This window comes from Elephantulus edwardii, unplaced genomic scaffold (assembly GCF_000299155.1).
Source record: "Elephantulus edwardii isolate Elephantulus edwardi_28Jun2011 unplaced genomic scaffold, EleEdw1.0 scaffold00132, whole genome shotgun sequence".
Classification (NCBI taxonomy): Eukaryota; Metazoa; Chordata; class Mammalia; order Macroscelidea; family Macroscelididae; genus Elephantulus; species Elephantulus edwardii.
The window spans coordinates 1514787-1530533 of record NW_006399882.1 but is presented as its reverse complement, the minus strand read 5'-3'; the positions used below and the strand labels follow the sequence as shown (position 1 = coordinate 1530533).

General features: G+C 42.5%; 1 protein-coding gene across 1 annotated transcript in view; it reads left to right on the top strand.

Moving 5' to 3' along the window:
* The window catches only part of CADPS (Ca++-dependent secretion activator), a 560788-nt gene that overhangs the window by 428796 nt on the left and 116245 nt on the right, over positions 1 to 15747 (top strand). The window contains exons 22-23 of the mRNA XM_006893865.1: positions 9570 to 9725; positions 13929 to 14076. Of these exons, the coding sequence (XP_006893927.1) occupies positions 9570 to 9725; positions 13929 to 14076 (304 nt within the window). The remainder of the gene's footprint in view (positions 1 to 9569; positions 9726 to 13928; positions 14077 to 15747) is intronic.

Genomic DNA, 15747 nt, shown 5'->3' with positions numbered 1-15747 from the left:
TGGTGACAAAGAAACAGAGATTTCTCTCCCCTCCTAGAATGCACACACATACACAAACCAACTCTACCAAATAAAGATGATCTGATGAAATAAAATAATCAACATTTAGGTTTGCTTCAATCAGTGGAAGTCATTGTATGAAGAGTAAAATATCTGATTTTTACCTTTCTCTACAAGCTGGCCTTACATCTCTGTAAAGAGAGAAAAGGGTAACACCTCACTTTCCAAAAAGCCACATACCGAATCGTGCTTAGAATGTCTATGCATTGATGGGGAAAGGTATGGCTTCTAGCTGCAGCTGAAGACAGCTACTTAAAGACAGGTTCATGCTATTAGTAAAATATCTTCAAATATGGATTTTTCTTCTCATGGGAATCCATCAGGACATGTCATAAGCCCACTGCCCACAGTTGTACATGTTACTCCCAACCCTCCTGAAGGTCCTAAACATTAGCTTTGGGCCCTACTTGTTGGTGAGATCTACTAGTTCCTCCAGTTCTTCATCTGTTCATTCTTGGTCAGTTTCTCACAACCTGCAACACGGACAAATACTGAGCATCCAATCCAAGGCTTGTCCAGTCCTAGACCTCCCTGCTACCTTCTCTCTGCTAGATAACTCCCTAGTCTCTACTGAAACACCTCCAGACACACATACTTCTCAGCTTCATGGCTACCCATTTCATGTGAAGATGTTAGGTTGATCATCAATGGTAGAGCAAACCACTGCTTCTTGGTAGATGCTCTGTGAAATCTGGGTTTCTTGTTTCTCAAAAACATTTCTCTCTCCCTCTCTCTCTCTCTCGTTCTCTCTCTCTCTCTTGCTCTCGCTCTCTCTCTGTGTTTCTTTTTCTCTCTCTTTGTCACAATGTCTGTCTCTAGGTATGTGTATGTGTGTGTTTCTTTGTCTCTGTCTCTCTCTTTGTCACTATGTCTGTCTCTCTGAGTGTGTATGTGTGTGTTTCTTTGTCTCTCTCTGTCTCTGTCAGTGTGTGTGTGTGTGTGTGTGTGTGTGTCCACCCCCCTCCCCATCTCTTCTCTCCTCTCTCCCTTCTCCCCTGGGCTTGGTGTTAGGACTCCTGCCTCCGCCAACAACTTGCTGGATGTATCTCTGGCAAATCACTTTACCTTCCTGGGCCTCAGGACCCTCAGTAAAGCAAGGCCTCGGAATCCTCAAGGCTTTACCAACACTAGCATTCCCACAAGCATGATGAGCCACATACCCTCAAGTATACATGTTGGGTCCGCGTCACCTTCTCAGTGCCTAGCTCAAGGAATATTTGTTGGTTGGCTGACTGATCTATTTATTAAGGACTTTGTCCAGGGGGAGGGGAGGAATGTAATATAGGAAAACATGGGATAGAGGAAAAAATATATACAATCCTCAAATTGACAATTTCAGTAGAGTTAGGTCTCAGCAAGGTAGAATTATTTTCAAATACAAATTATGCCCCTACAGAGAGGTGGCTCATATTCAGAGTGTTGACTTAGTGTACTGCACACACCACATGTGTTCGGTGCAGTCACATATACAAATAGCATAGAGAAGAGTTGTGAAAGAATAGAGTAGAGATATAATTCAACTGAGGAGTTTGTGAGGTAATAAAGGAATCACCTCAGGAGATGAGGAAAACTTATAGGGGCCCTGGAAAACACATGATCTGAGGGGCAAATACAGGGAAAGGAGAGTATGCTGTAGAAACAGTGAATAGCAGGTTATGCAAGTCCTCTCTTAGAGGACAAAGGTAGAGACATGGTTAAGAGGTTCTAGAGTCCCATGACATTTCAAACTCATGCATTCTGAACAATAACTTTGCAGCCTCCAAACAGAATGTAAAAAGTTTTATTGAGTTGTAGTGGGACAAAATATCTTCCCCTCCCTTTTATGTGTAATGTAAGGTGAAGTACCAGGGTGGAACAAAGGGTTAAGTTCTCAGCCTAAATGAAAGGTTGAATGCAGTTTGAATCTACCCAGGTGTACCCGAGAAGAAAAGCCTGGGACTTTATTCCCAAAAGACCACTGGAGATTTTAGGGAATGCAGCTTGACCCTGATGTATGTGGGGTTTCAGTGAGTCAGAATTAACCTGATAGCAAATGGTTATGCATACAGTATATGAACGATGTGCACCATCATCTCTGTGCACCAGTGTGCACTAAGTCATTACAAAGATAAATCCCTGAGGCTGGAGAGGTGATGGAAAATTATAAAAGGCCAAGAAACATGATGTAGATACCAGCAAGGCATTAAAGAAAGCCAACGCTACAAAGTAGGGGTTGGGTCTAAAAACAAACAAGTGCTCATAAAAGCAGGAAGCATGCTGTATCTTAAAGCTAATGGCTTCCATAAATCTAAACCAGAAGTCATTGAGAGGAGATCTAGCCATATCCCTTCAGCAGGAAGGCACAGTCCTGATTACAGATGAACTCCAGGAAGTATGGAAGGACTCCCTCTCCACTCAGGTTCATTGGCAGAGAAGCTGGGGCATGTGTGCATCAGGCCTGTTGATGGGAGAGAAAATAGCTCGGAGTATTTTAATCCGGGACATAGGCACAGGCCTCTTAACATGGGCATATGCTGTTCTTTTCTGGTTGTTGTTGTTGTTGTGGAGTACCTTCGAACTGACCCACAGCTGACCCTGCAGTGGGTTTTCAGAGGCAGTGAATTGCACAGGAAGAGACTGCCCATCTTTCTCCCGGGGAGCAGCTGATGGATTCAAACTGCATGTCTTTGCAGTGCAATTCCTTCCTATTCTCTCAGTAGTATGGCTCCCAAATGAATGAAAGACTCTGAACTTTAGCCTATCAGCTGTTAGGCTTATTAGGCTTTCTTATATTATCCAGGGGTATCCAACTATGATCCTCATGGAGAAGTGTGATGGATTTATTTGAAGGTAGTTCCTAAAGGATCTTCTTTACAATAATAATATAGTATATCCATTGGCAGCCCCAGGAGTCTGGTCTGAACCAAAATCTACCAGAAAAGTCCCTCATTTCTCATGTATATTAGTGAGCTGTTACACTTCTTTGTATAACTTCTGGGATTATTCCTTTGATTATTAGATAAAATTTTAGGATCCAATGAAATATTCGTAACATTCGCAGTACATTCCATTATTTTGCTACACGCAGAAATATCAAGGGTGTTCCATCCTTTCAGAAGTACCACCTTGTAATATGTCATGTGAAAGAAATGTTTCTATATGAGCCCAGTACAGTAGTCTAGCCAAAATGTCATATTTTACAAATATAATATGTTTTGATTAATATGAGAATTTTTAAATTTTTTTTCATCTGCAAAACAAAGCTTGCTTCTAATCCGTGTACTCGCCATCCGCTAATATGTTTAAATTGCTTTGCTTTTGCATACATTTGTGTGTTACTCATCCCATGCTACTTTTAATTTGCTCAGAATTGACATTTTAACTTTCCAGGCTGCCATCTCTAAAGATCGCCTAATGCCTTGATCATTATTCAGTGTGTGTGTCATTTAATGATCACATTTGCTTATAGAGGCTTACACATGTCTCAGTGGAAATCGCCAGCATTTTATTACACGGCAATGTTGAAGACTGAGAACCACCGGGGACTGAAAGCACAGAAAAATTCCCCACGCGCAATGGAGAACGTGGAGGGAGAAAGTCCTATTTTCCCCATCTACTGAGTAGTCACACATTGCCTCTTCTCTTGACCACCCTCAGAGAGCAAGCAGCTTTTAAGCCCAAGTTATTGCGAGGGGGCACTAGGTGTTAGGGGCTGTTGGGAGTCTTTCTGGTCATGCACGTAATTGAATGAAACATTGCCCAGCCCTTCAACGGCCGCACAACTGTGCTTGAATGCACTGCTGCAGTCACTGTGTGACTCTAATTCATGGAGGACCTTTCTCTTTTTCACTGTCCTTCTGTTTACCACATCCTTCTCCAAGCACTGAGCCATCCTAATAACAAACCCAAAGCAGGGACTTCTACTACTTTCCCAAAATGTGCAGTGTGTTGGACAACCTGGGAGACACCTGTTTCTCGTAAGGAAGAGCATGCCAGGTTGGTGCTTTTGCAGTCTGGGGTTTTTGGTAAAAAAGTCAGTGCGATATCACCATCATGAAAGGGCGACAGGCATCCAGATTCCCCACAGGGTGCAGAATTTGGGGCTTGGCAGGAGGCTTGCTCAGTGAGCAAGCCCAGAGGCAGCGGCAGCCCCTGCAGAAGTCCCATTAGTGGAACACAGCTTGCCCCGGGCAGAGCTGCTTTGGCAAAACTTGCTCTCCTCCTGCATGATCCAAAAAAGAGAACCTCAACTCCCTTGCCAAAGTGCTGTCAGCTCCACTTAAACAGGAAGGCTCTTCTCAGACGCGGAGTTAGGCTGGGCTCTCCCGTGCCAGTGGCTTTGGCTGGCTGGAACACCCTTAAAATGCCACGACAGAGATGCACAGTCGCAGCCTGTAACAGTCGATGATGCCACAGTCCCTCAGAAATGGGTGGTTTGAGATGAGTCTTTTGTTTTGATTTCTTTTCTCTCAACTTTAAAAGTTCTCCATCTCTCCTTCATAGTAGCAGTTGTTCGAGCTAGCACAAGATAACCTTTTAAAATCTTTTTTTTCCCCCTCCACCTTTTTATTTCAACATTTTACAGAAAAGCCACAGCTCTGTTTATTTTATCAACTGAACAAACCCATGTGACCATTGTTCAGGTTAAGAAACAGAATCTTACCAGGAGGCTCCCCACTCCCTTCCCAGGCCTCCTGCCGGTCTCGATCCCATTGCCATCAGAATCCACTCATAGCTGACCCTCCCACAGGTTGTCAGAGGCTGTAAATCGCATCTGAAAAGATTACCCATTTGCCTCCCTCCGAGTTGCCAGTGGACTTGAACTGCCACAGTTCACCTTTCCACTGCCACTGGGTCAAGGGCAACTCATAGAGACCTGACATTAGGTTATCAAGGCTGTAAATCCATATGGGCGGAAACTACCCATCTTCTTTCCGTCCATAGAACATCTGATGGATTTGAACCATTGACCTTATGATTAAGAGCTCCACACATTAGATGCAACAGCACCAGGAATCTTAACCTTTGCCAGGAGGTTATGTTTTTAAATATATTTTGGGTCAAAGAGTTAAATCTAAAAGTTGAATTTGGAAATTATTTTCTAGGTGTCTGTTTTCCTGTGTAAACCTTTCTCCATGTTAATCAGACTTCATTTGAGAGAGGAAGCTTCCCTTTTCCTCAAGTGCTCTGTAAAATTATACACTGTTGATCCTTTTCTTTGATTAGTTTTCTTCATCTGAGCCATTAACTCTGACACCTCATTACGCACATATCCATCTCCAGAAGCAGTTGTTGGGAAAGATTCCACTTCTGTGCATTACTGTTATGTGTTCATTTAAGCGAGTGAACTTCCTGTTACATCTTTTGCCTAATTTTTGACTAAAGAAATGCACCTTTATAAAAAGTAACTTCCAAATAAAAAGTTCAAACGTCCTACCGTGTCCCTTCGTCATAGGCTGGTGACAGCATCCACAGCCACACCACCAAAAATCCCAGGAATCTCACATTCTTAGTATAAGACAGGTTCTCAATGCTTTGGACAAAGAGTCTGAAAACAGAAGGCACCTCACAAGGCATTTCAACAATGTGATCATTTTATATCAGTGCCCGAGGAGCTCCCACCCTTTAAGTTGCTGTGTGTTGGATTTCATTTGACTGATCTGGTTCTTCCTTCCGCCATTCACTTCTGACATTCTTCTCCGACTATTGAGCCCCACCATAGCTTTCTATCCATAAACTGCTTTCTGGGAATATGTTGCTTGAGTTTTCACTGCTGTCTTGCTTTGGACTTAGCCAATTTATTTACAACTGTCGTGTGCTTCTGCCACATCTACATCGTCACTGTGATGGTATTTTTTTCTTTCTGTCTGTTTCTTCCACAGGAGTTTAACCAGTAATCTACCTAATGTGAACCTACCCAATGTGAACCTTCCCAAAGTACCAAATCTACCAGTTAACATCCCTCTAGGCATCCCACAAATGCCTACTTTTTCGGCACCGTCATGGATGGCTGCTATATATGATGCTGAGTGTGTATTCAGTTCACATTAGATCGAATTTAAATTAAATTAGATCGAAGTCATCTTGGCATGGATATGTATTGTTTATTCCTATACATCCTATATAACAGAGATGGAGATGGATAATTAGACATATTTTGCTGATCATACAGAGACAATATTGTTTACTTCTGGCATACATCATGTTTGTAAGACTTTTTCTATATATATGGCATTAACAATTTGTCTCACGCCCACTGAACACTTGAAGAATTATGTTTCACTTCCTGAATTCTTTTGCAAATGGACTGTACTCCATCCCTTTTTTTTCCCATCCCCTTTTTTAATATCAGTGACATGATGTTTGTTATGAGTTCACCCAATCCCATTCCAGCTTCGTTGACGGGCCAGCTAGTTATGTCGGATATGATATCTAAAATAATCTAAGATAAAAAGCTCCCCTCAGTACCAGCTTGATTTTTTTTTTTCTTCAAGAAGTCCTAGAAGCTACTTGAGTCATGAAATTTATTTCTGGTGTCACCAGTTGGTGGTGGTGGTTGCTAGGTGCTGTCAAGGGAGAACCAATTCATAGCTGACCCTCCAGTGGGATTTCAGAGGCTGTACATCTTGCTGGAGGAGATTGCCCAACTTTGTCCCGTGGAGCAGCTGGTGGATTCAAGCCCTGTGCCTTTCGACTGGCAGCACAACTCCTCACCACTCAGCCACTTGAGAGACTGTAGTAATAATAGGACAGTCAGTGCTAAATTAATACTTTTTAATGCATCAGACCCTTTTAATACAAATGTTATGGAGAGGTACTTTCAAGAGTCAGAATGAAATATGGAACATTGAGTGCTATCTAGGTAGCAAGAAGATCTCAAAATTTGAGAAGATTCAAAGAACAAAAAATTAAAATTATTGTGATCTGAAAGCAAGAAATGTGTGGAGTTGCTTTTCTTGGCGGCCAGGCCATTGCCTTAAGCCAGCGGTTTTGGGATGTGGAGGCTGAGTCGGCATGGACTCTAGTTTAGGAAATGGTTCCTCACTTAATTCTTCCTTAGCGAGAAGAAGACCCAGCACCCCTACATCCCACCTCCAGAAAATTAAATTAGAACCACATGCATGATTTAATACGTGCAATGAGGTTTAGCAATTCTATACCCTCCTTTGATCCTTTTCTTAGACCACAGCTAATTATAGGCCAGATAAGCTTTTTCTTGAAAGAATAAATTGGCACATTTTCAAAGGGAAGTGTTATTATCAAAGGAATAAAAAATGATCTGAAGCTGGCAGTGATGTTTTGAAATTTTAAACTCATATCCATCAAGATGGGCCTCAGCGTTTTTATTTTCTGCAGTAATCCAGGTAGAGAGCAGGACATTTCAGTGACAGCTCTACCTGGCTGCTTTACGGCTACCCGTATTTCCAGCAGCCTGTGCCTGCGATCATGTGATCAGTGCATCCGAGTCTCTTCTGAAGGCAAATTTAAACCTCCAAAAATGTCTATCTGAAAATAAATCCTTAACAGAAAAAAAAGCACAAATCATATTCGTGCTAAGATGACTATCTTAAAAGTTAGATTAGACAGTAACTGTTCAAATTAAAATAAAATAAATATCGAAAAGCCTCTCCTACCTCCCTCTGTGCATGCTCTGTGAACTTGTTTTTGAAAAGATATGAATCAAGACATTGTAATAGAGCAGATAATGGTCTCTGTTCAATTAATTAAGGCATGAGTGGGAACACATTTTGGTAACTGCTCAGCAATCAAAATAATCTTGGTGCTATTGCCTTAACATTAACAGTTTATCTTAAAAATAAAAAGAAAATATTCTTTTCCTCATGTCAAAACTTAATAATAAGCTCTTCAAAGAAAAGAGAGAAAAAAAAACCCAAGAAGAATTTTTTGAAACTCTGAAACCAGATGGGTGTCAAAATGTTGTTGTAATAAATACCAATTATTGCATTCATATGTACTTAATGATTTAAAACATACAACCATGCAGTTCCAAAATGGGGCTTCAACTTAGACAAAGTTGGGGTTTCTTTTTTCCCAAGCAATAGGTTGGGGTCAGGAGAAGGATGAACTTTCTCGAGGGGACAATGCATTCCTCCACTTTTGAACAATGCTGACGGCAGAATCCAAGAAGGTGTGGAATCTCAGTCACCCACCAGGCAATGCCTGATTCTATATCTTTTCATAATTCCAGTTTCCTCCTTTGCCACCTTTCATTTTTAAGGACATGTTTCCATGTTACCTGCTCCTTCGTGTCAGATACATCTACCTTCTGACCTCAGACTGGTCTGTCCTTACGAGCATTGCCCTGTCGGTCCAAGCTGTAGGATCCCTCTCGGCATGTCGGGGGTTTGCTCCCTCCCCGCCCTGCAGTAGCTGTGTATGCATTTATGCACTAGCTATATTTCTCTCTGAAGCATTAATTCAATGCAGCTGGCATCTGTCACAATAGAAACACCCACTCTCATCTGTTTCTATAGACGATGTCAGCACAAGTGGTAATGCATGGTGTGTTGGGCATTTTATAAATTACCGTGTTAGCATTAGTGGTATGCGAGGAAGGGGGTGGGGGGTGGCCACCCCTCTGAGCTCTCTGAACTCCAAATGGAATTGTTACAAAACAGAAAGGCAGCCAGTGAAGGGCAAGAGGGCGAGGGATGGAGCACGTCCCGTGCACAGGCTTCCCATGGAGGCCCCAGGTAAACGTTACCTAGATGTCGTTGTACAGAAGGGAATCAAGACCCATGTCTCCGTCTGTACAGAGGACTGGGTAAGATGATGCAGTGGTGCGAGAGCTCAGGTTTTGAGCCCTACGGCTTTGCAAATAGCGCTTGTCCACTCCCCCTCCCACCGCCCAACTCACCTTGTCCTGGGGCTGCCTATGCAATGGGCTGGTCTTTGAAAATTAAAATCGCATCCAAACTGCTCAAGAATCTTGGATTCTAGGTATCCAGGTGTACCTGTCTTGGTTGAGTCACCCCAATTTCTTTCCAGCTCTTCAAGAGAGAAAGCAGGTCCTCGCTCACCACTTTGTTAGCACTGTCCTTTGGAAAAGGACAATCTCTGAGAGGCCTCTGCTCTGGAGGGGAGCTGGGGAAATGCATGAAACCCTGAGTTCTAATAACTGCATGTTGGCCATGTAGTTATTATCTGTTGAGACTTCTTTCTTCCCCTGGTCCGTGGCCTTCATCTGAATCATCACATGTGTTAATGTGGTTATTGAAAGAAGGCTGATTTTTACCATACACTGTAGTTCTACTTGTAACGGGGCGATACCGCCTTCAGACTTCTCCCTGGTCTGGAATAATTGGCCAAATGGAGTGGACTAAAGCATGTATGGTAAAACTCAAAATCTGCTGGTGGCGATTGCCCCCACCTCTACTGCCTACACACGTCGTTTGTATGTGGAAGCCACTGTTTGCCTTAAGCCTTCTGGCTGCAGTTGTCTTTGCGTAAGCTTTTGTGGAGCCGAAGGCCCGGGGATGACTCTTGTTTTCTGATCTCTGTCCTGCCAGTAATGGATCAGGCACCTCGGAAGATCTGTTCTGGAAACTCGATGCCCTGCAAACCTTCATTAGGGACTTGCACTGGCCCGAGGAAGAGTTTGGAAAACACCTAGAACAACGACTAAAGCTGATGGCAAGTGATATGATTGAGTCATGTGTCAAAAGGTAAGCCTAGGCGGCTGCCCAGCTTCTGCATGCTTTCTCTACTGTCATTTTTATCAGTGAAGGCTAGAGGGATGATCGCTCACTTGGTCCTGATTTGGTCTTTTTAGAGAAGGTGACTGCTTATTGAATTCAGTCAATGGGTAACCCTCATGTCTGTCCATTCATCCCTCAACACAGAACAGTCTGTCTATAACGCTTTTAGCAGTTGTTGGCTCCCTGAGGAAAAGGTCACCATCCATTCTTGCTCATAATCCCAATATGTAACAATAGATAGATGTTGGGATTGGGGTCGGGTTTGGCACAAAATACTCACTTCATAAATATTTGTTAAATGTATGCATGTGTGCATGGATGGGTGGTTAGATAGAAGAAAGAGAAGAAAATGCAGTTCTAGAGTTAACATTGCCCAATGCCAGTAAGCAAAAATCTAATGATTACTAGCAATGAATGTATGTAAGGCCTTCACATCATTATCCGTTTTTGATATATGAACTGACCACCTCCTATGTTCCTGCTGTTAATTGTCTTCCCCAAAAGTCTCGGTATCAACAACCATCTTATGATAATGGCATAAATTTTAATGTCCCATAAATTGCCTGATTTTGTCACTATGATGTGTCATTGAAGTTGAAAGGCTACACTTGAAGTTCCCAAGCAGGCAGTTCAGAGAAGGTGTGTGGAAGACGACATATATTGTCTGCATGCCACTTATATACCAGGCAAATGCTAAGTTCTCAGCACATAGTGAAGGATAGAAGACAGTATTCCTTTCCTCATGGAGGTTGTCTGCCTGTTTAGAAGATGCAGAGATGAAATCCCACTGATTAAGTGTCATCCTCATCTCTCTATCGACATGTCCAACTTCCTTTTCCAGTTCGTAATGGTTTCATCATTTTTCTCATTCAAAAACTATACCCTGAACCACTCAGGCCATGCCAGGTCTCCAGGTGGTGTGTGAATTAGCTGATGGATTGGTTGCAGGTGTTGGGTTGGGTTGGGTTTGCCTGGGAGTGCTCTGGACTCAGATCTTGGAAGAAGAGAAGTTACGAGCATCATAGCTGGAAAATGAAAGGATGAAAGAGCATCTCCATCCCAGGTAGGTGAGTGACTTGGCAAACTTTGGGAAACAACTACGTGCTCTAAAGAAACTGAGGAGGTGTTTGAGCCACTTCTGAAAGCATAAAATCCTGGTCATCCAGATTTTTTGTTTCTTTTTCGCCACCGCCCCCCAATTCTTAGGTAGAACTACTTTTTTAGCCAGTCAAAACACTTGCTTGGGGTTCTGAATTCTACCATCTCATATAAAAAACTGGTTGTTATCAAGTCAATTCTAACCCCCTGCTGTCCTGCGCACAGACTAGATCAACTCCAGGAAAAGCAATTCTCTTTTTCCTAATGGTCAAACAAAAAATAAGATCTTCCAGTAGGATAGTTCCTTGAAGGAAAAAGTTCTCCCTTGATCTATCCAAGAAACTGACATGCATTTCAATTCAGAATTAAAACTATGAGTTGTAGCTTGCTCCATAGCACCTAAGGAAACCAAAACAATGAGCAGCTTTTGATCTGGTTAAATCTATTTGCACATTAAGATATTTATATAGTTCTCTGGGACCCAGAGTAAGAAAAGGGAGATGCTTGGAGGAAAAGGGAAGACATGTGGATATGAAAAGGGGCAGTAACTCTTTAATCCCTTACCACATTGTAATCATATCTTTATGAGTCAGCTCCTTCAAAGAGCATGAGCTACTCACAGACACGGAGCATATCATTTGCATTTTATGTCCTTCACTCTCCCCAGGTCTCCGCAACATGCTTGGCATGAAACAGCTGTTGGATAAACATCTATTGACAGAAGTTGGTCAACTGCTTATGTATTCCACTGGCTGGCACTGGATGCTTGAATAGCCTTGATACTCTTTTCAATTAAAACCTTAAATATAAACACAAAGCAAAACAGAGTTGAAAATATCAGCCCTAAACTTGTAGACTCTGAGACTTGAGCGTGAAAGCATCCTTGGATGTTCCAGGGCATGGGATCTACAGTTGTAGAGCGGACAACCCATGTTTTTCCTCTTTGAGAGGAAAGAAACAGCATTTGTTCTAGCAGGATAACTTAGTAAGGGCAGCACCATATATAGATATAAACTTACAGTGCCAAAAAGTTAGGAAGGTGCTTCTTGTGTCTAAGTTCCATCCTTCATTTAATAGACATTTGCAGAGCCTCCAGCTAAGTCTGTATCAGGTCCTGTGTGAGGTGCAAAGCAGGACCCGTGACTCTGCCCTCCAGGATAGTTGGTTTTATTAAATCTCTCCTTCCCCCACGTTTGGTCCCACATAAAAAAAGTCCGTGCCTATCTGGCATCTTAGTCACATTCATTTTGCATTCAGCTTCCTCTCCCCACAGCCCCGCACTCCAAGGGCTCTGAACAGCTCTCCCGTGAAAGCAGAAGACGATTACTTCATTGCGATGGGAGCGCTTTCTCATTTCCATTTCTCAGCTTGGGCCGGAACTGGCACAGCAGCTTCAGAAGATCAGTACAGGGACCTGTCCAACACAGTCCCCATCAGGCTGCCTTTTCACCAACCCAGAACACGCAACCTTTTCAGAGGAGCTTAAAATGATCATCATGATTAAAAAGCTACTTTAGTGCACAGATTCTCTAGAAGCCAAGATAGAATTTATCTTTAACATGTTCTTATAATATATAGGGGTGTTTTAAGGGTTGAGGGGTGTTTTTTCCCCCACTCTCTTTTTTTCTTAAGAACTGGGCTTCCAACCTTAGAAATTATACTTGGCTTCTCTGCATGCAGCCAGGGTGTGTTCACAAGCTGGCATTCTTTCCTGAGCTAACTAGCTACGTGGTCCTCCTATGCGCTGTTAGAAAACCATGAATACCTCAGAACCAGGATGCTTTCCTGATGGCTGAGTGATTCCAGAACCTGACAGTGAACAATGCGGAAAAGATGCATCGGACAAAAGAAGGAGGGGAGGAAGGCTTTAATAAAGCCACTCACTAAGAAAGATATTTTTCTTTAACGATAAAGGATGATGTAACTCACTCACTTCTCTGAAGTCTTTCAGGATAGACCTGCCCCCTCTACAACGCTGTTATTGGGGATTGTACACCTGTGTTACCAGCTGACCAGGCTAATCTAGGTGTTTCCTACTCACGGTTCCTTCATTCCTGCTTGTCATACGTTGACCTTGCAATGTCAGAATTACTGTTCCTGGGCGCTAGAGCCAATGTGCTCAGCTCTTAATGAAACGGAAGTTCAAATGCACCCAGAGGCATCTTGGAAGAAAGAGCTGTCCATCTCTTTCCAAAAAGTCAGCCACTGACATTCCCATGGAGCACAGTTCTTTTGTGACTCATTCATGGGGTCCTCATGAGTCAAAATTGACATAGTGGCAGCTGGCTGCTCTTGTTAACGCTTCTATGTCAGAGTTATGTTAGGATTCTACTATTACCCAATTCTCTCATTAGCGAGCATATTACAATATCGGAAGTTCTAGAAAGAATGTACTTTTATTTCAAAAACATTACATGGAAAGGAAAGAAAAAAAAACCAATGAATGTTCCCTAATATTACTCTTCCTGCTTTCCCTCGCTTCTCCAAACATAGCCCTCTTTAACAGCTCTATACATCTCCTTTTGCTCTAAGAAACCAACCAGAACAATATTTTGTAGTCTTCAAAGGAATATGATACACTTGTTGAATTTTTGTTTAATCTCTTTTAAAATCAGAAAGAGCAAAACCAAAAATGTCACTTATTTCCCCACCACCATCACCACCACCATGAGGTTTTCAAGATTAGACACTGGTTTCTCTACTAACCTCCAGTGAAGGTAGGCAGTTGCCAAAATGACAGAACGGGCTATAATGCTGCAATCAGGGGTTTGTTCATTCATTTATTCTCATGCAGTTATGGTTCTCTGTAGCAAGTCAACTATAGACAGAAATACTCCAAGCTATAGGTGTTCTGTGGACTGCTGAGAATGGAAGGGTTTACCTGGCTGTCTCTGTGAATAGGATTGGCGTAGTTGGGAAAGTCATTCAAGAGAGAACACATGTGAAGTCATTGTCGATTAAAACTGATTACAGCCCTCAATTTTCTTTTTTTCACTGACCTCCCGGAAAATGTCTCCTCCACCTGCTGCTGTCTGAATGCTGAATTGGTCTTTTCCTACTTTGTTTTAATAGAACCAGGATTGCATTTGAAGTTAAGCTGCAAAAAACCAGTCGATCAACAGATTTTCGAGTCCCACAGTCAATATGCACCATGTTTAATGTTATGGTTGATGCCAAAGCTCAATCAACAAAACTTTGCAGTATGGAAATGGGCCAAGAGGTAAAATTTAAAAAAAAAATACTACAGTTTTTTCCCCCTCCTCCCTCTCCATCGATCATGTAGAAGATATCTTCACAAATTGCTTCCATCTACAAGGTTCTGAAATATACTCTAACATTTGTGAATTGAGACACATATACAGCCTGCAGATGAGTGTGTGGTATCTGTTTGTCAAATAAATTTCTAAGACATGTGTTGGTGAGAATGTCACTTGCTTGGAAGTGATGCTTGACTGGAATTGGGGGTGGTCACAAAGTTCCTTTAAGCCAAATCACATTTAACGACCTTTTTTATCAGGCTGGCATTGCTAACAGATCTGCATGCCAGATGCCAGTTATTTGCATTCTGGAGGTGCATTTTGTCACTTTGAACATCTGGGAGGCAGAAAATCTGGTTCTCTTGCACCAGGCAGCTTCTGCCACTGATCATGCTAGATCACCCAGCTTCCTGTCCCTGGCCACCAGATTGTGGATTTCCAAGGAATCATACACTTTCTCTTTCCAATCGATCGAGTCCATTGGGAAACTTCTCGGACCAAAAGTTTAGTCCTTTGCTAAGTTTCCAAATCCAAGGCGGTATTTAAAATGTAAAGGAGGAGGAAGCAGCAACTTGGGCTTGATTAAAGACTATCATGATCATTTTTCTCCAATGGCCTTAAGCCAGCTAGATATTCATATACCAATTTAGAATTAATTCAGAAACATTTCTGGCAACTCTTATGTTGTTGCCAATTGGCATAAAATGCTCCTAAATCAGATCTTTCAATACCAGCCTTACATGCTCAGAATTTTTACTAAATTATATTTGTTCCTTATTCGCTATTTATTTTCTCTCTCTCGGCACCTTCCAGTTTTAAACGTGGGTTGGTGGTATTCTCTTCCTGGCAAGATCAAGTCCAACCTTGTTTCCCCCTAAATCGTTTCCTCAGCCACCCCCAAGTAGCTTTCTGCTCCTGACTGATTTTCTTCTTGGGGACCTCTTCAAGGCTTGGGGCAGGGGATATGGGCATGAGTCACAGTCTAGACACCAGGATGAAATAGAGGGGGCTCCTTACCTCTCTTTCCCAGACCCGTTCCCCATATGTTTACATGGTCTGGCTCAGAGAGTCCCAAATGTCAGTGTACATCAGACCCATTTAGTGAGCTCCTTAAAACACGGATTTCTAGACCCAGTGAGTTCCCAGTGGACCTGGGATAAGGCCCAACAATTTGCATTTCTGATGAGTTCCCTAATGACCGGGATTCTGGAGATACAGAGAATGGCTAGGAGGACTCACGCACCAAGGAGAGCCTCGTAGTGGAAGTCCTCCATCGTGTGTCCAAACACAGGAACTGCTGTCCTTGCTGTGCTGTGCTACCGACTGGCATTGGAGTCATCACTCATTTGGCCTCTTTGAGCCTCAGTTTCCTTGTCTGTTTTGGTTTTATTCAAACTGATGCTGTAGAATTGGTTCTTGAACCCCTAACCAGAAGGCCAGCAAGTGAAACAAATACAAGTAGGGCTGCTGTGAATGTGGAGCAAGGGAGTTGACAAAGAGTAGATCATAAGGCCATGTCCTTCTCTGCACACCTTCACTGCCACCTGCTCAAGTTTTTAGGGGACCCTCTGAACAATCTGTTAGGTTTCAAAGCATTCACATTTTTTATGATCTCTGAAGGTCATGAAAATCCT